This window comes from Candoia aspera, chromosome 18 (genome assembly GCF_035149785.1).
Source record: "Candoia aspera isolate rCanAsp1 chromosome 18, rCanAsp1.hap2, whole genome shotgun sequence".
In the NCBI taxonomy this organism is placed as follows: Eukaryota; Metazoa; Chordata; class Lepidosauria; order Squamata; family Boidae; genus Candoia; species Candoia aspera.
The window spans coordinates 125,899-149,909 of record NC_086170.1 but is presented as its reverse complement, the minus strand read 5'-3'; the positions used below and the strand labels follow the sequence as shown (position 1 = coordinate 149,909).

General features: G+C 51.1%; 1 protein-coding gene across 1 annotated transcript; it reads left to right on the top strand.

The window, feature by feature from the left end:
* The first annotated feature begins 255 nt into the window (after nucleotides 1–255).
* Nucleotides 256–23,221, top strand: SLC2A1 (solute carrier family 2 member 1). Its single transcript, XM_063317352.1, has 10 exons — nucleotides 256–378; nucleotides 12,646–12,738; nucleotides 15,229–15,389; nucleotides 15,953–16,193; nucleotides 16,899–17,061; nucleotides 18,285–18,472; nucleotides 18,685–18,789; nucleotides 19,261–19,362; nucleotides 19,793–19,996; nucleotides 20,903–23,221. The coding sequence occupies exons 1-10, from the start codon at nucleotides 361–363 to the stop codon at nucleotides 21,098–21,100; spliced, it is 1,473 nt and encodes a 490-aa protein (XP_063173422.1). The 5' UTR covers nucleotides 256–360; the 3' UTR covers nucleotides 21,101–23,221.
* Nucleotides 23,222–24,011: the final 790 nt, after the last annotated feature.

The following is a 24,011-nucleotide window of genomic DNA, read 5'->3' as shown; positions in this document are numbered from 1 at the left end:
CCCGGATCACGCGAGCCTCCCAGACGGACGGCGCTCCCTCCCCGCCCGCGTGACGTCAGCGCCGCGGCAGGCGGGGCCCGGGAGCGAGCCAGCCAGCGGGGAAGCGCCCGCCCCCCCCGCCCCCGCCACACCTCCAGCGGTGGGCCAATTGCCTCTTAAGCCGCCGCCGGCCGCAGGCCCCCAGACGCCGGTCTCGCCGCCCTACCCGAGCAGCCCAGGAGCCGCCGCCGGACCCCGAAGCCGCCGGTGCCCCGAGACGCGCTTGCCCTCCCCCTCGCCCTGCCCCCCCCCCGCCGGCAGGAGAGCAGCAGCAGCAGCGGGCGCCGCGTTGACGAGCCTGCGGCGGCGGAGCGCAGCGCCATGGCCTCCGAAGCGAAGGTGAGCCGGCCGGTTCGGCTGGGCGGGGGCACAGCAAGGCTGCGCGGGGCTCCGGGCCGGGCGGCGGCGGGCGCTCTTTTGTCTGCGGGCGCCGGGGCGGCTTGCGGGGCACGCTGGCAGTCGTGAGCCGGGGGGCGGCCGGGGGGGCTTGGGGGAGGAACCGCGCGGCTGCGGGAGGCGAAGCGGCGCCCGCTTTCAGGACCCTGGACCAGGCGCGGGTGGGGCCGACGGCGGAGCCGGGTGCCCGGGGGCTTGGCCGGTCCCCTGCTTGATGGGGGGCGCGGGGGGGAAGGGAAAGGAGAAGCGCGGTCTAGAGGGGGAGAGAGAAAAAGCGGGTTGGAGACGGGAGCCGAGCGCTCGGCATCCTCCTTCCGCGCGTAGCCCCCGCCCCTCCACGTTGCCTCAGCTCCGGGTGGCGACGCGGCGGGAAAGTTTTCTGCGCGCGTCTTGGGCCGGCTCTCCCCCGGGACGCATCCCTGCCCCGCTCCCCAGAAAAGCGCTTCCCCCGCGCCTTTTTCCGGCGTCTCAGCTCCGCCGGGCCGGTTGCGCGAACCTTTGCGGGACGTCCCTTCCCGTCCTTATCTAGTCTCCAAAAATCCCTGCCAGCTTCTGTGTAAAAATAGCAGGAGTCGGAGAAAGCAATCGCGGGCCGACCCGCAATAGCTGGGTTGTTGCGGGGGTGTGAGTGTGCGAGGGGGTCTCGCCCGTGGTAAGCCACAGAAAACGTAAGCAGGATTGAAGCCATTAAGCCTGTTGGCTTCCAGCCCTGGGAAGCCTGGGGAAACGGTCGTTGTTCTGGACCACCAACACTGGCAAGGGATGGGGGCCCCACCAGGACTCCCAGCTGTATCGTACTTTCGGCTTTATTTTTAAACATTTACTAGCCAGAAGTTGTCGGAGAAGAACTGGGTTAGTCTACAGCAGGCAAAAATCAGGAGTCTGTGGTAGCATCTTTAGGACTAACCAAATTAATAAATAAATAAAATTGGTTAGGGTTAGGGTTAGATAAAATTGGTTAGTCAGAAAGGTGCTATCACAGACTCCTGATTTTTTTTTCCCAGCTGTTGCTGTTTGCATTATTAAGATGCTGATTTTCCCATTTTTTACTTTCATGTTTTACCCCTTTCTGAGTTCAGGGGCTTCATGTCAGGGCCAGAAAAGAAAAGGGCAGAGATTGTTAGGGTGGTAGGAGGCTGTGATTTAAGCAAGTTTAAAACATCCATCATGCATGCTCAGAGTTGTTGTTGTTTTTAAAATCAGAATTGCTGGGATTTTATTTTTATTTTGTTTGTGCTCTGAATTATGCAATGATTGCAAAGCATGAAATTGCAGGAGAAGGAAGGATGAAAAAGGGGGGTCCTTTAAACCCAAGAATATCAGGTGTCTAATGATCTAGCTCTACCACATTTACTGTTACTGCAGAACAGCCATGTTTTCCAAGCCAAAGGCAATTTTGGGATGTGCTTCTGCCTGTTTCCAGCACATCCTTTGTCTACTGAAGTCTGACTTTAGAGCATCCTACTCTGAAGTAGGCTTTCAATGCCTGGATTACTGGGCAGCTGTGGAAAAGTCTTTTCAGCCTTGCGGCTGGGAGCTGAGTGGGTTTTTCCCTCTGATTTTGCAGTTGATAAGTTAGGTGCATTTATATCTGTCTTAATTCCCTGTTTTATTGATTGAAAGCAAGCAAGCGCAGCCCTTCATCAAAGGGCATTTTACTACTCTAGCAAAACATGCGTGCGAATTGCAGAGGAACTGGTTGAACGCTGTTACAAACCTGGCCTTGTGGGAAGTAGGACAGAGTAATACCTTGAGCATTCTGGAGAAGAAGCAGGAACCAAACTGTTTAATTTCGTTTAAATTAATTTAGGCCTCAAGGTTGAGTGGCAGTTGAGGAAGGCCTCTCCTTCCTCATCTGAAAGGGTGTGTGACCCTCCCAAACTCAATCCCCTGCTCTGTCTTGCAGGCTGCAGCTTTGTGGAAGGCCAAATATCACCCCTTCTGCAAGTTTTGCTGGTGGCTATAAGGTGGAAGTGGTCCTAACTGCTCAAATGGGGGATTTTGCTTCTGTTTTGAATTTGCAAATGGCCGGAGCAATGGGGCTTCATCTGCCTGTGTCAGTCCATCTGAGGGCCTTCCTGGCAGCAGACCAGCCCATTTTGAAATGCTCTGGTTTCCTTTAGCTTCAAGCCAATTTTCCTTGTATCTCCAAATGTGGGTGCTTAGCATTTTATCCAGATGTTTCAAGTTCTTTCTTCAGCTTTGATTCTGGATTTTGCCTTCCCTGCTTGGCTGGCCTGTCTTGGGATGGAAAGAGGCCTGCGAATGGCTCAGCCCACAGCAGAGCACTTTGGGGGGTGTCTGTGAGAGGGCATCTGCTTCCATCTCCTTTATTCTCCACCCACCCACCCCCCTTTTCTAATCAAAATGGTGTGTGCCGCAATGGTCGTCTCCCCCCACCGCACAGGCTGCCAGCTGGGAGAGGCGACAGGGCGGCGATGAAGAACTGGGCTGGAATTTTGGCGGAGTTGGGGGTGAGGCCTGGATTTGGAACAGGGCTGTGGGACGTGACTGTTGGGAGCACGCCACTGCGCCGTTTTTTTCAGCCAGAGGAAAGAGACCCGCCCCTTTGGAGAAGAGGCTCCCCTTGGCTCTTGGTTCCGCTCCCTGAAAATATCTAGGAATTCAAAAGAACATTTTTTGAAGAAAGCGAGTAGGATATATATTTCTTTTTCTGGGCTCCTTCTTCAAAGGGGATCAAGGGACAATAGGGCCAGCTTTGATCTCCTAGACAAAGGCCCCTGGGAGCAGTGGGGGTCGTCCTGGGCCATTGTGGGGAGAGAGGACAATAATAAATATCGATGAATGGATGTTATTGTGCCCTGGGCTTCCCAGATCCTGTGCCCACTGGACAGCAACAGGAGGCCCAATGGGCTGGCCCTTTTCTTCCCCCCATAGCATCCTTCAGCTCACAAATTCTTCAGCAAGGGATGTGAGAGAGCTTTCAGCCTGTGGCTCTTCCGTTTTGAAGGGCCAGATCCATCAGCCTTCCTGCCTGGGCAGGCCAAGGATGAGGGAGACCGTGGTGCAATTTAGCAATGCTGGAGAACTCCAACCACTCTTCTCTGGACTTTACTTCCCAGCTTTAAACAAAGCAGCTAAGGGTGGGTGAAAGGCAGTCAGTGTGGCAAGGGGACCTATTGGCAAGTCACTGTAGAGGAGTTGACTATGTGCCTTACCAGCAAATAAATTAACCCATTTCTTGCATTTGCACAACAGAGTTTGCCCCCCCAGACTAAGACTCAACCCCGCCAAGCTAAATTAAAATATCCTGTGGGACTCAAGTATCAGCAGGGGGCAAGTGACATCCTGTGCATTATTGTGCCAGATGCTGGGAATTTGCATCTGTGGCTTCATGCATGCTGTCAGGGTTTCACCTGGAGGCCAGTGGAGACTGTGGGGGAGGTTAAAATTTATTTCCCTGATTTGATTCAGAGAAGGCAGGATGGCTGCACTTCTTTCTTCAATCACTGAGGCACATTGTCAACCTCTGGACTGGTTTCCCATGACGATTCTTGCAAGCAAATAAAGGGAGTGATAGAACTGCCTAGTTATTATAAAGGTCTGTATTCAGCCAACAAGAGCCACTGAAATACATCTCCCTAGAATGTGCCCATTTTTAAATTAAATTAAATTAAATGTTTAATTTTATTCATCTTTTAGAAAAGCAACGAATTGTGATCTCTTGAAAAACAATCATGTTCTTACTTGGGAACCAAACTCTACCACCACAGATGGAGGATCATAATCGGCAAAGTTTGATTGGCTCCTGCTGGAAACGGTGGCTTGATCTGGTGGAGGAAGTCTGCTTCTTGTACAGCAGCTTTCCCTATTCTGGGCACACACACCCCTGATGTGTGGATTTCCCCTCCCAGAATCCTCAGCAAATGCTGGATGGGGAATTCTGGGAGGGGAAGCCCAGAAGGCTGGAAAGGGCATTAGGGGGCATTTAGGAGGTGATATAGAATGGGTGAGGTGGACAATGTGGAATCCACCAAACTAAGCCACGGTTGCTTAACCATAATTTTGATCTGCTATAACTGGCTGGAAAACCAAGCAACTGAATTAAGATTAGTGAAAGGAGACCTCAGAGGCATGGTCAGGCCTCCGTGGCCAAGCCTGGGTCCCACCCATCCTCACTCGACTCTCTAACTGCCCCAATGCCCAGGTGGCAGGCTGGGTGGCAGGCCTTTGTGGTTGTGAGTCAGAGGCACTGACTCAGAAATGGCTTCTGCAAAACCTTCCTTTGCTCTGACTGCTTGGCGCCCCCCCCCCCCACTTGCCCGTCTGGGCACGGGAGCCCTGGACCTGTTCGGGGAATGCTTTGATTCCTTTTGCTGCTTTATGGCATTAATGGCCTCTTTGGGGAAAAGCTGCCCATTTGTTTTTCTCGCGGGGGCTGTTTTATCTCTGATGTTTTCTCGCTTCCCATGGACAGTAGCTTGTGCAGAAGGGAAATGGAAAACCTAATCATCATAATGACACTAGCAGTAAAAATCACAACAGTCACCACAAGAATAATCAGTGTAAAATTAAAAGGAGCATGGCAGTGTTAGAGGAAAAAGAACTGAAAGGAAAGCCTGAGGTTCGGAGAGCTGCTTGGTTCTAAAATCCTCTCTCCGTGGTGCTGAAAGGCCCATGGCTCGGACACCGGGCATCTTAGGGGTGGCAAAAGGGCAACCTCCCCCTTTGCACCTCGCTTGGCAGGGCCAGCCAGGATGGGACTGCTGGAAATCCTGTAAGGACGCGGGCAGGTATGTTTAGAAAGAAATCATCCTTAACGCCTCAGAGCAGGCCTGGTGCCCAGCTTCCCCCCTCGCCTTACTATTTCTCCTTCGCATGCCTGGCATTTGAAGGTACACTGCCACAAAGGGTGGAGGTTCTCTTCTTCGCCAACCCATCCCCCCAATGAGCAACCCATCCAAGCTGTCGTTTGTGTATCGCGCCAAGCCAAAATGTGGCTGGCTTTTGGTTGAGCGCAGCAAAATCTCATTTATTCGGGTGATGCCTGACTGAGGATCCTCCAGGAGTCTGTAGAAATGTCTTATTTCAGGAACATTCAGCCTCGTTGGCTTTGTATGGTACATGATTAGGGTACAGCCAAAATTTTACTTTTATTTGCTTTTTAAAATTTGCCTGCTGCCTGCAACCCTTATAAAGCCTGGCTGGAGGCCTATGCAAATAAAAAATGGGGAGGAAAGCAGGAGACGCTGACCCACGTCAAGCTGCTGTGGGTGAGTCCACCAGAGAAAGGGCCTGCCAGGGCTGTGTGGGATCAATTCAGGGCAATTCGGTAATTTATTATTATTCCTGGGTGGGGTAGCAATCTGAAATGAGAAAAACACGTCACCCTGTGGACATGTTTATTTTAACTGATCTTTTTTAAGCAAACAGAATGAAGAAGAGCAAGGATGAGTTTATCTTTTCTCTTTCCTGCCTGGAAAGTGGGTCGAGCTGTCTCCCTGGTGCGTTGTACTTCAGTTCCCATTGTTCCCTGCCATGTCCAGCATAGTTGGGGGAGTGGTGACGTAACACATGGGGTGGGTGTAGCTAGCTGGATAGAAGATGCTGAGTTCCAGGGGATTGTCCAAAAACTTTGACTTATCACTTAGAAATCCCCTAACCCAGTGTTTCTCAACCTTGGCAGCTTGAAGATATGTGGACTTCAGCTCTAAAACTGTAGTTCAAAAACTGGCGTAGAGACGCTTTGCAAATGCCAGATATTTTGGTTGCTCCTTGGTGATGTTGTGCCTCTTGTGTGTGTGTATGTAAAACCTCACTCTGTTTTCCCCTTCCCTTAACCATTCATTGAACACTAAACTGTGCATTTGGCAGAATTAATTCTGGGCTGGGACAGGAGGAGATGCCCCCTTGATTCCAGGAGGCCCCCCGTGGCTGGCTGGCTGTTGGGCTCATTAAAATAGAAGCCCCCTTCTTCCGGGACCTTGCGGTGGTGATGTCTCTCGTGACTGCATCATGCAAGGTGATGCCATCCCTCCCGGGTTGTCTGCTGGTAGAAGGAAACCCAGTGGCTGTGGGCAAAAAGGGAACGCAACGTCGCCTACCCATTGGCTGCAGGGGCGAGCCTCCCCACACCTCGCCTGAAATCTGAGGTTTGTGGACGGTGGGAAGAGGAGTCCAGTCCATGCCAGGGAAGAGGGCAGATCATGCAGAAACCTTGCCGGAGGCTAATTTAGGAGATTACAGCCCTTGGCAGCCAAATTTGCCTTGTATGGGATGCGCTACATGATTGGGGGAGAAGAGACTTATTTTCAGTGGGGGAGCAAACCTGGCCATTTTATAATCTTCTTTCTCAGCCTCATGCCGCCTGGGCATGGTGGGGGGGCATCTACCTCCAGCTCATGCTGGTTTGCCAGTGGGCTCCTTGAAGGATGCCTCTTTCCCCATACCAGGCGCATTTGCACTTTTGGAAAGCCGCATAAAGGTCCGGTTTGGTGTGGTGGTGAAGGCACCAGGCTAGAAACCGGGAGGCCGCGAGTTCTAGTCCCACCTTGGGAACGAAGCCAGCTGGGTGACCTCAGGCCAGTCCCCCTCTCTCTGCCCTAGGAAGGAGGCAATGGCAAACCACTTCTGAAAACATTGCCAAGAAAACTGCAGAGACTCATCCAGGCAGTCGCCTGGAGTCAAGACTGACTTGAAGGCACAAATAAATAAATAAAGGTCCTGGGGTGGAGAATGGGATCAGCAGCCCCACCCCCACCCCCGCTGAAACCCTTTGGCTGAAAATTTGCATTGCTTGGGAACCCCATCCTGAAATCTTTGGGAACTTTTCGGTCTCAGTTCTGCCTCCACCCCAGTTTGCAGCGTGGTGGAGGCAACAACATTTCACCTGGAAGGGTGTCTGCAACAGTCATTGATGTCAGGCACCTGGGCATGTTTACACAATTCCCGTGCTTTGGTGACACAGCCCTTGCACACCCAGTCTGCCACCACCCGGCCGGGTTTCCATGGGGCTGTCAAAACAAGGCTGGTGGAGGGGGGATGGGGTCTCAGATGGTGCCATATTCCCTGCGGAAAAGGAATAGCATAGAGACCTTAGTAATACAGCAATTTGAAAAACCCAGTTCAAAGAACTGGCTGCCTCGGTGCAACCTGCAAAGCCGGAATAGTTTTTCTGAAGCCAAAGTGTGCAGTTGATTTGCAACTCGGGACACCGAAGGAGTTAATGTGTAAGCGGCTTATGTTTGCAGGGAGCTCTGCAAAGCTTCTTGGAGGGTGGGGAAATATTCTGGGCAAACCAGCTCTGAATGAATAGCTGTATAGTTCGACAGCACTTTTGCTCGGCAAGTGTTGTGGGTGGGGGACGGGGGGGAGCACAAGGGGAGGTTGCGAAACTTGACATTGTATTGCGACAGAGTGGAAGATTTTGCATGGTTCTGCCCTGGCCTGTTCTGGGTGGCAAGTTTTAAAGGAAACGTATTCACAGGATGAGGTCGGAAGGAGGCCGAGGAAGATGGCTAGGGGCCTTCAAAGAAAATTTCAGGGGAGACGGGGAAGGAGGGGGTTTGTGCCATTTAGATGTACGAGATGTTGAAGTTTCCGCTGAATGTGGAGCAAAACCTTTTGTGCTAAAGGCAGATGCAGAATGGGGCCAATAACCACTCCCCCCCCCAAGAGCTTTCCAAGAATTTCCTCTCTGAGGTGGGCTAGATGACCTTTTAGACCCCATCCTCTGTGATTCCCTGAGGGAAGAACCCATTCAGGGAGGGGAAGAAACAGAGAATGAGCTTCCTGTTGGTCTGAATCCAGCAAGGGGGTAATTTCCTCGGGTCAGAGATTTCCCAACGCAACATGGAGAATGGGTGAACTTGTTTGTTGAGAAGCCTGCCCATCACGCTGCAAAATCTATGCAAAGCGCGGATTTTCAGACCAATAAAGGGAGTTGCTGCATTGGATGCAAGGAATCTTTCTCTCTCTCACAGACCCACCGAAATATCCTTGTAGGACTCAGGTGGGGTCGCGGAGCCAAACCCCGTGAGAATTCATCTGAGGCCAAAGAAATAATTCTTCTCCCTCATTCTTCTTGCGATTGCTAAGCCAGCAGTTTGTTGCATTCATTACCAATCTCAAAATATTTCTGTTTAGTACATTCACCTTCTTGTAAGTTGCTTTGTGGCCCAGGACTGCTAAACCATGGTTTGTCAAGGGCTGGTGAATCTGCTCCTGGAAGAGGTGAGGTTTTAATCTGGGCCTGCCCAGCTCCCAAGGCGCTGCCTTCTCCCTTGGCCAGAAGTGCTAATCCATCATCAGAAATTTTGTCAGGAGGGACCATCCTGCGTCATCTGAGGTCTTTGGCAAAGCCTTGGGCATGTGATTGTGGTTGTGGGTATTATGCAACTGCATGCAGATGGGGGGCTGTGCCCCACACTAAATCTTGAGTCTGCTTCTTGCTGTTGGCCAGCAACATAATCTCTTCCCTCCCTGTAATCCGGCTCCCAAATTTGGATTTCTGTGTAGCTCACTCCAAGTTGTTCCCTTTAATTTTGGTAGGCCCCACCCTGAAGCTGGAAGGCCAGGAATCAGGTGGGTCTCTTAGGCAGGCAGTCATGACAGTTTTTACTTAAAACATCCTGGTTTATTTGTTGGTATGTTAAATCAAATGCAGAGCATTGCACAGCCCTCTCTCCTTTGTTCTGCCTTTTTGAAGACGGGTGTAGGTGGGAAGAAGGCTGTTTTGCAAATGAAGTATGACCGTCCTGTTTTTTTGCAATTCTGAAAATTCACTTTTGCATGCTGAAGTTTGGGTCTTCGGAAGGAAGGGAATGAGGAGGGTGTTTCTTTTTCTTTTTTGCGGAAACTGAACAAAACTTTTTTGCAGAATTTTTTTGTGCTGGTTTTATTGTAGTTCTGGGAAAGCTAGAATTTTAAAAGCCCGTGTTGCTTCTCACAGCCACTGGTGCCAAGGGCATGTTGGTGGTTTTACTCCCGGTGTGGTGGAACCAAGTTACAGCAGGTGTTGCGAAGTGGGACAGCTGCAGGGACAGCATTTGCTCTCTGTTGTGGGAATTCATTTTTTTAAAGACATTGTAAATATACATGACGTGATGGGTGCTGACACCTTGCCATCAAGGAATGGTTGCCTAAAAACAAAATGAAGGTGAACAAGAAAAAGTCCAAGTGATCCAGAAGTCCCCAAAGCTAGGGAGCAATTCCTAAGATGGAATTGAGGATGAGTTACAAATTCAGAATGGAGCGAGCTGTAGTGGGCATATGCAGACTGATGCTGCCCCGGTTCTTGGGACAAATGCAAACAGTGAGTGGCTGATTTCCCCGTTTTTTAATGCACACCATCATCCACTTTTGGGGAAATGCACAAACACGCTAAGCCGTAATTGCCACAGTGGCTTGTGAATGGTGGTCTTCGCATGCTGGTGCTATGCGGGGCACTCGATTGCCCTTTGCAGAACAGAAGCCCAGATGTTTCAGTGACGTCTTCTAGCACCTGTTGAGAAGGGATGTGGGCCAAGAAAGCTCCATCTAAGGAACAGTTCTGAGTTAGCTGAGGCTGCTTGGAAGAGAAGGGCTCCTGCGCAGACCAGCACTGTGGTTAGCAATGGGCCTAACCCCACATTCCAGGGTCTGATGGAACCATCCAGGTGGAACCATCTCAGCGTGGCCTTTGCCCCATGGTGTGATTTTGGGCTCAGCACCTGCTTTTTGTGCAATGGGGTGAGCGGACAAAGGTGACATTGGCTGGTGCGTATGTGTCTCTGATGTTGCAACCACAACCACACCTTTGGGAGCAGCATTATCAGTAACAAAACAAAAACAAAAACTGCTTCTTCGCAAGCTTCCCGGGACTTGCGCCAGGCAAGAAAATGCCAAACACAGAGAGTCCGGATTCCTCATTCTTGTTGCTGGGTGGCTTTATGGTTCAGCCCCCAAAGTCTGAACATGAAGTCTGAATGCAGCCGCTCTGTGAAGCCCTGCCAGGGCATGAGGAGCCCCAGGCTCCTGTGGGGGGTTAGGGAGGGTCAGGCTGCTCCAGGGCTCACCTTGGCGGGAGGCTATGCCAGCGGCCTGGTCCAGCTGCTCCCTTCGCGGTGGGACTCATTTCTCACATACTCGGCCAGGGTGAGGACGAGGATGGCCAGCCGGGGCCTCGGGTTGGCTGAGTGCATGTGTGGGCCTGGTGTGCAGCCTCCTGCCTCCCCTGGTGGGCCAGGACCCCCAACCAGTTCGTGTCAGTCTAGGAGGCTTCACATGAGACACCCGGGGCGGAGGGGAAAAGATTCAAGATCCGCAGCTTGTAATAGCTAGGTTCAGACTATGCGTCATTTGTGGTCCTTGGGCTTCTTGATAGAGGCTTGCCGCCAGGTACACCCCTCCATAGAGAACCAATGCTTGTTTAAACATGGTTTATTGTGGTTCCCATAGTAAACCTGATCGCGGCTAAGTGCATTGCATGGGCCAGGTCAAATGCTAGGTTTATAGTTCACACCTAGTTATACAGGTAGTCCTCGTTCAGTGACTGCCTCATTTAGCGACTCTTTGCAGTTAACGATGGTGATGAAAAAGTAACTTTACGACCAATCCTCTCATTTGTGACCTTCGCAGGTCTGTAAAGCAAAGGAAAGCTGACATCAGACCATAAGCACAGTTGCAGTTTCACTTAACGGCCGCTTCACTTAATGACCAAGTTAAGCAGAACAAGAACTATCTGTAGTTGGTTTAAGCATTTTTTAATGCCTTTGGCAAGCTAGTGCACCGCAGCTCTCAGAAGCTCTGGTTTGGAGTGGGTGGGTTATGACCTTGCTTTTCTTAATGATAGTTTATGCCCCAGTTAAACCATGGTTAAACCTGTTAACTGAGTTAACATGGTTTAACCCAGTTAAACTATGGTGCATGAGCTCCAGTTGGCTGAGTTCACCCTGTGGACTGAACCATGGTGGCTGAGTCTGTGCAGCCCAATGTATACTGGAGGCAGGCGCATGCTGGCTTAATCAATGGGGGAACCATGTCCTGTTGCATTCAACTTTGGGGATGACACCTGGGCCAGAGGTATTGCGTTCTTCAGCCTGGGTGCTTCCTTCCAGCTCGGACGCGTATTGGTTGAGTCAGGCGGCCTTGGCTGGCCTCTTGGGTGATTCAGCCACGCAGGGCTCCGAGGGACCGGTGGTTGCCTGGGGCTTGGAGAAACCGTTCTGCTTAATCATTCTGGAAAGAAAATAAGGCAGCAGTGGTTTCTCCGTGCTTTCGTGGCCTGGCCTGGGACGGGGGACCTCAGCCTTGCCCCTCCCTGTTTTCCCCCTTTCCCACCCCTGGCCCCAAACTCCGCTTGTGCTCGTGAGCAGTGCACAGAGACCTGCAAGGCCACCCCCTCTCCTGGTCAAGAACAGGCAGCTTGCCGGAAATCTGATTCACGAGGCTGCAGGCTCTGTGTTCTCTGGTCCAGCAATGTCCTCTGGGCTCAGCTGCCCCAGGGAGACCAAGACAATGCACAGAGCATGAGAACAGGAGCATGGTTTTCGTGCCGCAGGGCTCTTCCAAAGCAGCTTAAGTCAGCTGGTGAAAATTGGATCCCCGGATTACTGGCATGGAGCCACCGAGGTGGAGCTCCAGGGATTTCAGCCCCCTCTCGTAACTGATGGCCCAAACAAGCCCTCGATTGTTACCCTGGTTAGGCAGAAGGAAGGCTGGGCGATGGGGAGGCCGGCTAAGAAGGGTGCTGCTCACCAGCTTGCACAGTAAGTTGGTTTTCTCTTGGGCAAACTCAAGGCGGCAAACATACCTAATGCTCCTTCCTCCTCCTATTTTCCCCACAACAGCAACCCTGTGAGGGGAGTTGGGCTGAGAGAGGGGGACTGGCCCAGGGTCACCCAGCTGGCTTTCCTGCCTAAGGCAGGACTGGAACTCTCAGACTCCTGGTTTCAAGCCCAGCACCTTCACCACTAGACCAAACTGGCTCTCCAGTTATCTTGCAATTCTGGACTTAAAAAACGTTTCGGTCCCTTTTGCCTAGACAACAGCTCCTGATGATCTCCATCAAGGTCATGCTCTTGACGCTCTACAGATGCCTCCTTTGTGATCTGACTTAACCAAACCATGCTGGCAGGGCTCTCTGACCAAGCCCAGCTGGTTTCACCCACTGCCACTGTACCATGTGTTGGCCCGTCCGTGTTCATGGTTTAGTCTTTCTCAGTTGAATGACCACCACTTTGTCTTCTCTTTCTTTCCCTTTTGCAACAGATGACCCTCCAGTTGATGCTGGCTGTTGGAGGGGCAGTGTTGGGCTCTCTGCAGTTTGGGTATAACACCGGAGTCATCAATGCACCCCAGACGGTAAGAACTACTGCCTCAGGGCACCGCGGCTTGGATACACAAAACAACACACAATTGCACTGTCCTTCAGGCTTCAGAACCAACTTGCTTCCAGCTAACACCAAGTGCTCAGAGAGCGCCAGAGCAGGAAATGCCACGCTAGGGACTTGTAAAACAAGGTGTGCTCTGTTGACTCCCAAGCTAGCCAGCCACAACTTACTCAGAGCCCTTGCACGAACCCAGCCTGTGTGGTTCGTAAACCGTGCTTGATGACCGTGGTTTGTGTAAACCAGCCAACCGTAGACCTTGAACAGCTGGAGGAAAGCTGAGGAACCAATATAAAAATAAATGCATCCTGAGAAAAAGATGCCCTCCTCGAACAGCACCAGCTTCCCCGGTGGAATAAATAGGCCACTGGTCCGACCACTTGCTTTTTACACTGGGAGCCACCTCCAGCCAGGCAAACTCCTCTGATTATCCGAAAACAATAGAGGCCCAGAGCAGAGAATGTGAACTTGCTCCTCCACCCTGCTTAATCAGAACTCGGCATGGCCTGCAGCCAAGGACTAGTTGCATCACCCGCCCAGGCTTCCTTGAAACCTCCCAGGCGTGAAAGTTATATTCTGGGGCTGGGAACTCAGTAGAGGCCTTGGAATACTTCTCTAATCTGGATGCTGAGTGCTTAAGATATTAACTGGAGCTGAAAAGAGGCCTCCCTCCACCCACACCGCCCCCCCAGGGGCTAAGGAGAAGATGTGGTCCATCTTTGCTTTGCCCTGATATCTCTGAAGGCTTCCCGAGCTGGAAAAGGTGGTGCTGCGGATTTGGTCCAGATCTGGGAGGGCCGGAAAGAGCCCAGGCTGAGATCTCCCACTGCATTCAACCCCAATACAGGTTTGGTGTGATGGTTTTGCTTTGGCCTGTTGTGTCTTCCCGGCTAATTGTGCTTTGCTCAACAAACCACAGTTTCTCAAGGAAGCAGCGCACTATTTTATATTTTGAGTCTCTAAAGCGCCTGGAACGTTTTGTTCCATTAATGGTGGGGTTAATTTCTTTTTCCTCTCCAAAGACACAGGCGCATGTAGCATTGTGTTCTTGCACCATTAAGTAAGGCAGGACTGGATCCAACCATGAGATTTTAGTCTCTGGAGGAGCACCAAAAAACTTGTTTGGAAGAGGGCATGTGATCTCTCTTGACTACCCACCAAGTATTCTTGGAATCCTGCTTTCACTATTATCTTCATAACCCATCCTCTCTGGTGTATTTACACACCCACACCCAAAAGGACATCCTGCTGGAAAAGAAAGCAGCGCAAAAAGAGGTGAGCCTACAACAACAGCCTCTATGGGCCCCCTTTCTTGGGGGGAGAAGGAGGAGATGAAGAGGAAGGAAGGAAGGAAGGAAGGAAGGAAGGAAGGAAGGAAGGAAGGAAGGAAGGAAGGAAGGAAGGAAGGAAGGATGGATTGAGGTGCTGCTGCTTAGGAGAAGAGGGCCATCTCACCCCATAGTCACCTTTCCTTCCATTTCCACATCCATTGTGACTCAGCAAGATATCAGACCTCCCAGAAGCTGTTTGCTGGGCTTGAGGTCTTACTTCCTTCTAGGTCACTGTAACCTGCTTGGCCCGGTGCCCTCGCAGGCCAGATGGAAGACTGCTACCCTCTGGTGGAAAATAGACATCCGTGGCCACCAGCTTCAAGAGATCCTTGGCCCAGGATGAGCAGTGGGTCAGCTGGCATTGGGACTCCCTTACACGGGCAAGGTGGATCCTTGGCCCACTTCATCTCATATTGCTGACAGGGTCTGACCACGGAAATCAGAGTTTCTACCACCTGTCCTTGCTGATGTTGGCTCCTGAAGCTGGAATCTAATCTAAGCTTCCAGCCCAGTTTATTTTGTCCTGAATGAACTAATGACTTCAGTAAGAGCACAAGCTGCAACTTGATATCAAAGGGACATGCTGGATGTTGGTGAGAGGACAGCCCAGAGTTTTCTTTGTCACTTTGCTGCAATCTAGTGATAACCTGGACTTTTGTGGGCCTTGTGTTGGTGGCGTAGACTGTCCTGGGCTTCAAGGCTGAGATCTTCCACCCTGCTGGAGATGCTGGATGATAAGTCTTCTGCATGCAAGGCTGGCTTCTACCTGTGTCTTCATGCGCACACTTGCCTGGAGCCTGCTTGACTCGGACCAGCTTTGGGGGTGTTGCGCAACTTCCTAAGCCATACGTGAATTACCTAGGCTGAATCACACAACAGTTTAAAATGTGGCTGGCTTGTTTGTGGCTCAGCGTCTTAATGAGTAAGCTAATCTTGAAGAGTGAGAGATCTCAGGGGGGTTCCAGTATCTTGGGACATCAGGCACCTTCTAGGGAAGAAGATCCTCAGGGGCCATCTTTGGCCTGGTCATGTGTCAGCAGAATCCTCTGTAAGGAGATCTGACTGGTCAAAGCATATTATGGGGGTGGAACACTTCCCATTTCAGTCTATTGGGTTCTTTCTTCTCTTTACAGGTGATAGAAGAATTTTACAACCAAACATGGTTCAACCGATACGAGAAGTACATCACCCCGGGCACTCTTGTCACTCTCTGGTCTCTCTCGGTGTCCATTTTCTCGGTTGGTGGGATGCTCGGGTCATTCTCAGTTGGGCTCTTCGTCAACCGCTTTGGACGGTAAGTCAAAGGCTCTCCAAGAAGATCTTTTCTATGCACCACATCTGGCAATTTCTCAGGATTTAGGGCTTTGTAAAAAAAACAACAGTGGAAGTAAAAATACTTCACGTGGAAGGTCCATGGATGCCATTTAGGGAGGAGAGCAATAGTGGTTTTCAATCCCTGATGTCCATTTTAGATAAATTGGTCCTACAGAAGTGTCTGTAGAAGCAGATTCGGCACCCTTTTCCATGGTGGCTGCGGGGGGTGGGGGGGAATAAAACTTTGGAAAGCATTTTGGGTGGCAAAGTGGAGCTGCTGAATGGGATGGTGTCCTTGTATGTGGGGGGAGAGGGGGCTCAGGATGTTATTTAGAGAGTCCCCAGATATAATGGAAATAAGTGATAAAAATCTGGGGAAGTTGAAAAGGGTCGGGCGGGCCATTTGCCAGCCCTCTGCAGAGCAGGTCCTCTGCTGTGGTCAAAGAAAAACTGGGAACAGCTGAAAGTGCGTTGGGGGTCGGCCTCCTTGCTCCTTTCCCCCGATCCTGCCTGGTGCGTTGACAGCCGCCGTCCTCTTCCCAGGCGGAACTCCATGTTGATGTCCAACTCCCTGGCGTTTATCGCTGCCATCCTGATGGGCTTCTCCAAGATGGCCGGGTCTTTTGAGATGCTGATCCTTGGCCGCTTCGTCGTGGGGATCTACTCTGGCCTCAGCACAGGCTTTGTGCCCATGTACGTGGGGGAAGTGTCCCCCACGGCTCTTCGGGGGGCCTTAGGGACACTCCACCAGCTTGGGGTCGTCGTCGGGATCCTGATCGCGCAGGTGAGAGGTTCTCGGGGGAAGGAAGGACCTGAAAGGGCCACAGGGGTGCCGCGTTGTGTCTCCTGCAGATCTTGACTGAAGATCTGAGCGGTGCAAAGTGAAATCGCCACAATTCAAGTGTGGCTCATACTCATACGTCAAAAGCGTTCGAGTTCGAAACACTTATTCCAACGACGAGACGGGTCGTTTTAGCCACCTGTAAAGTGCGTCGAGCTGAAAACGGCCGTTTGGAGCGCAGAACCCTTCCAAAGGGGCTGAAGCAGCACGTCCCAACCTTGATTTGGATTTCAAGTTTGAAATGTGTTGCCCGCCAATCTTAGTTCCCCGGACACAAAGCCACTCTCTTCCCTGGCCTTGTCTGGAAGAATCCAGGAGTGGTCTCTTGGCTTTTTGCACAAACAAGCCCACACACAAAATACGGTGTGGGAGGAATGTTGACCTGCAGTAGCGAAACATCAGGAGGAGGAAGTCTTATGGAAGGCCCAGAGGGTCATCCTCCCCCAGCCCAGCTTAAACCGTAGATAGTCTGACCACGCATCGGATGAAGTGAGCGGAAAGCTGGTGCCTTTTAGTAAAATGCCTTGGTGCTACCAGATTCCTCCTGGTTTTTGACAGACAAGGGATTCAGGGATCGCCCGAGGGGTCTGTATGCTTCCTAGACTTGGCTTCTCACCTTCGCAACTCTCCGCTGTGCCTTTTTCACAGATCTTTGGCATCAATCTGATCATGGGGACCGAGACGCTCTGGCCCTTTTTGCTGGGGTTCACCTTCATCCCTTCCTTGGTTCAATGCGTCCTGCTGCCTTTTGCTCCTGAAAGCCCCCGCTTCCTTCTCATTAACCTCAACGAGGAGAACAAAGCCAAGAATGGTAAGATGCGGCCACCAGCCAGGATGGCCAGCTTGATCCCTCAGATGGTTGGGCAGCAACGGTGGGGCCAGTCACCCTTCACATGGGGAAGATGGAGGGCACGAGGGCAACCTCCGAAGGACCGCTCTGGGAGACATGTCCATTCCCCCAACAGAGCACAGCCAAGTTGCCACGTACGTTTTGCCCCACACCAGCTTCTTATTTCTTAGTTCTTTAAAAAAAAAAAAGTTGGAGGAAAAGAGGAGACAAAGATGCTGGGGTACTGGTGTCCATGTTGCCTATCCCTTAGCTACAGCACGCCAGGGCCTTCGTTTATCCGTGGTGGAGCTCTTTGCTTACACAGAATAAATCCAGCTTCTCCAGGGCTCCTGGCTGGGGCTAACAGACCAGACTGGCTCATCCGAGGTGTTCTGGTCTGGTCAGCCAGTGGTCACTTAAGGCTAGCACGTCCTGATATAAGCCTGCCCCAAAGGAAGCCCCAGTGAATTCGGGGGAGCCTATTCAATCGCCGGCATCTTCTTCATTGGCCGTGCTGGTTCTCTAGCCTCCCATCCCTTAAAATAGTCCCAGAGCAGAGTATGGTACCTTGGTCTGACTTTATCAGCAAGTGCTACTTGGGCTTTTCTCAGGTCCATATCAGCAGAGTCGGAAACAGTCTCCTCCTCCCTTGTAGGGGTTTTTTCCAGGGAATATTTTAGAAGCCACTTCAGGAATGTCAGGAGCCAGCTGGCATATTTAGAGGGAGCTTTAGTGCAACCCCCTGAACATCTGGAAGCAGGACTTGTCCCAGGAGAAAAAGACACGCTGTTGAGATGGAACATGGTTGAGGGAACTTGTGAGCCCCCACAGGTAGACCAGGCCAGGAAATCAACTCCACAGGAAAGCTGGAAGTGCTTTAATTGAGATCAGCTACAGTAACTGAATCTTGCAGGTCTGATCGTGCTGAACCTCCTCGCGCTTCTTATGCTCCACTGAGTTAGGGAAGTGTCTGCCTGATCCACTTCCCAATGTTATCTGGCTGTTCTGGGCTTTAAAAAATGCTTCAGCCCCTCGAGCCTAGGCAATGGCTCCTGCGCGTCTCCATCAAGGCCACCTTTCTGACTCTCTACACCCGCCCCTGAAAGGCCCCTTCCCATGGCGAGCGAGGAAGCCAGGTTCTGAGGACCAGGAGCCCAACTGGTGTGCTGGGAGTCTGGTTCATGGGCCACCCTTTTCCTCTCCAGTCCTAAAGAAGCTCCGAGGGACGACCGATGTCAGCAGGGACCTTCAGGAGATGAAAGAGGAGAGCCGGCAAATGTTGCAGGAGAAGAAGGTCACCATTTTGGAGCTTTTCCGCTCCCCGGTGTACCGCCAGCCCCTCTTGATTGCCATCGTACTGCAGCTCTCCCAGCAACTCTCGGGGATCAACGCGGTACGTACGGGGTTGGCGAGAAACTGAGGTGGAACTTTTGGGTTGCGCTGGTTCTGCAGTCCTACCAACCCCACTGAGTAGGACGATGGGTTCCTTGCGACGTCTAGAGAGGGTCGTAGCCCTTTGCTTCTCTGCCGACATCCCAGCGATGCTGCTGGGTGCTCTTAGGGCGTAATGGTGTTGACGCTGTCCTCTTTCTCTCCCTCCCCAAGGTCTTCTACTACTCAACAGACATCTTTCGAAGAGCCGGAGTGCAGAAGCCTGTCTACGCCACGATTGGGGCTGGTGTTGTCAACACAGCCTTTACCGTTGTCTCGGTGAGGGAGGGCCTGATGGGCTTTCTGGCTGGGGAGAGGGCAGGGCTGGACTTGGAAACAGGAGGAAGGGGCTGTAGCAATAGGTATTATAATAGGGTTGCTAGGCAGCCTTGGGGAGCCCCTCTCTTGGGGTTCAAAACCTTTTTGGGGTTCAAAAAAATGCGTGGTGTTCGGAGCAGGCAGTGCAGCAGTGTTTGGAGCCAAAGTGGGAGATGTTCAGTTACTGTCCAGATGTGCTGCAGAGGGGTACTAGTCCTGCAGGGTGTAATTTGGCCTATGAATAAATGTCACTCCGAATCAACTGCCTCTTCCTCCTGCTGGGGAGGCTGATTCATACGTGGCAAGATCAAGGAACTCACCCAGAATCACCATCTCTGGGTGGTCTCCCCAAAGCTATTGGGTTATTTTGAGGAGGAGCTTCCATGTTTCCCATGCTGATGAATTCATACCTCCATTGTTCCCGCTCTGCAGTTGTTCGTGGTGGAGCGGGCTGGTCGAAGGACGCTGCACCTGGTTGGACTTATGGGAATGGCCGTATGTGCATTTCTCATGACCATTGCCCTGGCGCTACTGGTGAGTGAGTGGCAAACACCGTTCCATCACAGGTCACACGGGATGACCACAGATGAGGAGCGAGGAGGGCCCCTGTCTTTTCCACTGACAGCCTAACCGTTCCATAAGTCCTGTTCTTGGCACAGTTTACCCTTGCCACGTGCTGGGAAGAAATTATGGGAAGTAAAGTCCAACCCACCTGGAAAGTTCAGGCTCTCCTCCTCAACAGCAGGCTGTTGGATCAAATGTCCTGTTGATTTTTCTCCAAACTTCCATATTCAGTTTGAATTACTATGATTCTTAGGGGAAAAAAAGAATTCTTTTGGGAAAAAAAGAGAAGCGAAGAAGCTAGTGCAATTTTTGGGGTGGGGGTGAGAAAAAAATAAGCTGAAAAATGCTACCGACAGTAATGGGAAACCCAATTAAAGGTCAATTTTTCTTCCCCTGCTAGAATCAAGTGCCGTGGTTGTCGTATCTCAGCATTGTTGCTATCCTTGGCTTTGTGGCATTTTTCGAAATCGGCCCGGGACCTATTCCCTGGTTCATTGTGGCAGAGTTGTTCAGCCAAGGCCCACGTCCTGCTGCCATTGCCGTTGCGGGGCTGTCCAACTGGACCTCCAACTTCATCATAGGGATGGGCTTTCAATACGTGGCGGTAAGTGTGGCTCTCCGAGGTGAGATAAGCTGTTTTCAGCACCAGCATCCGCGATGGGCTTCATGTATAAAATTAGTTTCCAGGGGCTGATCTGTGCAAAGCAACCAAGAAGCGCTTGGACATTTTGACATGCTGCTGCTTCTCTTTAGGAGCACACCAGTGCTTAAACTGGCTTGGGATCTTCTCAGTTTTACTTGTTGCCTCCCCATTATAACTCCATCCTTCCTGAGGGAACTAGAACCACTGAGATGGCTGGATAGACCAACTACTTTTGTTTACTCTGAAAGTCAGACACTCTAGGTACCCAACTGCCATCTCTGCTGCTCTTCAGGAAGGCAGTGGCTGCTTTGGGAAAAAGCAACAGAAGAGCCTGTTGGGAGGTGGAAAACTGATCAGGGAAGAACAGCAAACGTAGGGATGAGAGCAGGGTATAATAAAGTGAGGGTCTAATGTGTGGGGGTGCTTTTCACCCCAAGGGAGCCTCCCCACATGAGTGCTAAGTTGTTGCAATAAGATTCCTGACTCTTCTCAAGGGACAGGAAGCATCAAAATAGTTATTTCCCTACTGCCTACAAAGCCCTGATATTTAGAAAATTCTGAAAATTAAGTTTTCACCTCTTTCAAAACGGGGACTTTGGAAGCCAGCGGAGATGTGAGGGTGGGCACATTAAAAGGGCTTCCTGAAAAGATGGCCGCTTCTTTTAATGGGGAATATCAGGGAACCTGGGACTTCTTGGTTGAGAGAGATGTCTGCCCCCAACACGCCACCTCCTTGGCTCTCAGAGAAGGTTGTCTGCCCAACCGGCTTGGCTGGGCGGTGGTGGAGTGCATCGTCCTTAGCTAACACCCATCTGGCTTGTAGGCTGCACCGAGCAGAGCAATGACATCCCTTCCTCTTCCTTACAGGACCTTTGTGGGGCCTACGTCTTCATCATTTTCTTCGTCTTGCTTATCCTCTTCTTCATCTTCACCTACTTCAAGGTGCCTGAGACAAAGGGCCGAACCTTTGACGAGATTGCCTCCGAGTTCCGCCAGGGGAGTGCTGCCCATAGTGACAAGACGCCAGATGAGTTCCACAGCTTGGGTGCTGACTCCCAAGTCTAAGCTATGGAGTCGGGCAGGTTTCTCCTTTGCGTTGCTCCTTTCCTGCCTGTCCTCCATAAGCTTGTAGCAAAGCCAGGTCTGAGGCAAAGAAGGTGTTTGGGTCCTGATTCCAGCTCCAGAGCCTGGTTTCTGGATGACGAACCCAACTCTTAGCTCCTTAGGAACAGTTAGCTGGTTTCAAGTCCAGGATTTCAATGGTGTCAACATTCAGAAGCAATGGTTACTCTTCACGGCCAAGCCACGTCCTTGAGAAGATAGCACTTCTTCACCCTTCCTCTAATTTTTTTTTCCTCTTTGTTTTATAAAGGAGAAAAAGCAGAAATCTCCCCTTCCCCGAAAACCTTGCATTGCTGGAGGCAAACATTCAAAACCATTAAAAGCCAGTTAAATACGGGTAGGGGAAATTTAAAGCAGTGTGTCTAAAATGAATGTGGACTGGATTTGAAGGGGCAATTATGTGGTTTCTGAGGCCAGTGTTTAAGAGTTGGGGAGAAGAATGAATGAAGCAAAGGCAGAGGTTTCCTTTGATGAGTTGCAATTGTGTCCTAAAAGGAACGGTGTGGTATTTTTAAATGTGGGTGGGTGGGTGGGGGGAGTGAGAAAGTGCATCGCAAAAACAAGATTTTAAACCTCCTGTGGGGGGGGGGGAACCATTGGTTCTTCTCCCCACCTTACAAAGGTATTGTCCAAAGGTCAATAGAGGCCTCTTTTTTTGGCAGGACTAAGTTCTTGATCATGAAAACCTGGTTGCCAAGGCTCAGCCCCTTCCCAGCTGCCCCTTCCTTCAGTGTGACAGTCTACTCTGGTCACTCCAGAGCAAGAGGGTCCTGGGGAGAAAATGGGCTTGGTGGTCCAAGGGAGCTGATAAAAGAATTGAGCTGGGTTGGCCACTTGGGGCTGCAGTTTCCAAAATCTGGGGCTGTGAACAATTGGCATGGGCAATTGCTTTCTCTGGCCTGGAGGGGGACAGATCTGGATGTTTCTCTGATGAGACACCCCCGCTCCAAATCGCTGAAGGCAGAGGGTGCTACAGACGCCCCCAGGCCCAGTTTCAAAAGCTTGATGTGCAATGGGTGCCTTGCGACCAGAGTTCCAGAGACCCCTCGCTTTAGAGCCTCCATCCTTGCCGGAGTGGCTGGGTCGGGCTGTGGCCCACAGCCGTCTTCCTGCTCTCGGTTCCCCCTGATGGGGAGGAAATGAGTGAGGGAAAAGGGCCGGTTCCTCCCCATCAGGAAGGCTTCCACCCGCATTCCTGCCAGAGCGGGGTTGATCTTCGGACTCTGTGGGGTCAAGGGCGTGTAGTCCGGGATTCCAAAAAGGACGTTTCCCAGCCTTGGCGGAAGAGGGTCCCGACTGGCTGCCTCTGAAGAGAACAGGGCTGCGATCTCCCTGCCCTGGGAATGGACAGATTCTTTTCGAAAGCCAGCAGAAACAGCTCCAGAAATTATGCACTGGGGCAAGAACGACCCCCACCCCCCAAATCTCAGCTAACAAGGCTTTTTTCCTGCACCCTCCTCGCCCCCACCCTGAAAGAGAACCCATATCGTTGGGGTGGGGCGACTTTCTGGCAACCCTTGACAACCTGGACTCACTCAACGCTCCATCCCACCGCCCCAAAAGCGAGAATGGCTGCACACCTTTTCCTGCTTTGTGTCTAGACTGGAAAATATTTATATTACGATGTATTTTTTTTTGTCCGTTTTGTTCTTGTTTCACGTTAACAGTGCACTAAGTTATGGCATTGTTTCCGATAGACAAGTTCATTCTTGAATAGTTCTAGTTTCTCTAGCAACTGAAAGGTCTGTATTTGACTATGATAAACTTATTTTTTATATAGATTATCTCACCCGCACTGTAGCAGAACCTGTTGCACTGATATTTTAGAGTTTCTTTACTATAGTCAGCCACCCTGATTAAGAAGCCCTTCCAGGTTGTGTTTGGTAGAACAGGTTTGCAAAAAAGTAAAAATAAAAATTCTGAGGCAACACAATTAAACGCATCTATTTAATAATATATATATATATATATATTTTATTTATTTGTCTGTCTGTAAACTGAAGGCATACACACAACTGCACTTGAATTCAATAAAATAATTTCGTTTTTAGGATTTTTTTTTAATGTTAGCTTTGTGTTTGCTGTGTACTGTGTGATGTCGAGGGCGAGCTCCTTTCTGAAGTGCCAACAGGAGGAGGGGGGAAGGAAACACAGAAAGACGTTTCTGTGGATCAAATAAATAAAACAAATCCTAGGATTGTGTTCTGCAAGGTTGCTTCCGCTTGGGCAGAGAATTCTGGGAAGGGGAGGGAGGGAGGGAATCATTGGCCAAAGGCCTGTCAACCCAACTTCTCTCACTGCTGTGATATTTTCCAAAGAATTCTCAGCTCACCCTTTTACATTTGCTTTTCCTTCCTGGTCTGGGCACCGAGCAGATGACAAGCCTTCAGCTCCTAGAATCCCCCAGTCAGCAGTGGCCCCTGGGAGGATTTTGGGAACTGAATGCCACACCCCTGAGGGAGGCTGCAGTCTTGGCCATTTGAGAGCCGTTTGGGATGCCTGGGGAGAGGGGAAGGAAGTCCTCAAGAATGCTACAAACAGAGCAGGTCAGCCCTCTGAAGAGAGGAAGGTGCGGTGGTCCCACTGCTTAAAAGGAAGTTTAGAAAACCAGCCACTTCTAGGAGACTTGGGGAATGTAGTGGTGATGCTGGGGAAGAATCCTTCCGAGTAGGACCAGAAATCAGGGGCACAACCGTCAGCTCCACCCGATTCTGTCATCTGAGGACCAGTGTAAAAAATGCCAGTGGCACAATTTACGTGAACAAGATGAACTGGGATTTAACAGACCGTGAGGAGTAACAGACACCCCCTGCAGCCAAACTGTCCATTAAACCAACAGCCCACCTCCCCACGC

Excerpts from the sequence above, each read along its gene's own strand:
- SLC2A1 (XM_063317352.1), top strand. Across the intron at positions 15,390-15,952 it reads TTCGTCAACCGCTTTGGACG|GCGGAACTCCATGTTGATGT; the intron begins GTAAGTCAAAGG and ends TCCTCTTCCCAG. Across the intron at positions 18,790-19,260 it reads CAGCCTTTACCGTTGTCTCG|TTGTTCGTGGTGGAGCGGGC; the intron begins GTGAGGGAGGGC and ends CCCGCTCTGCAG.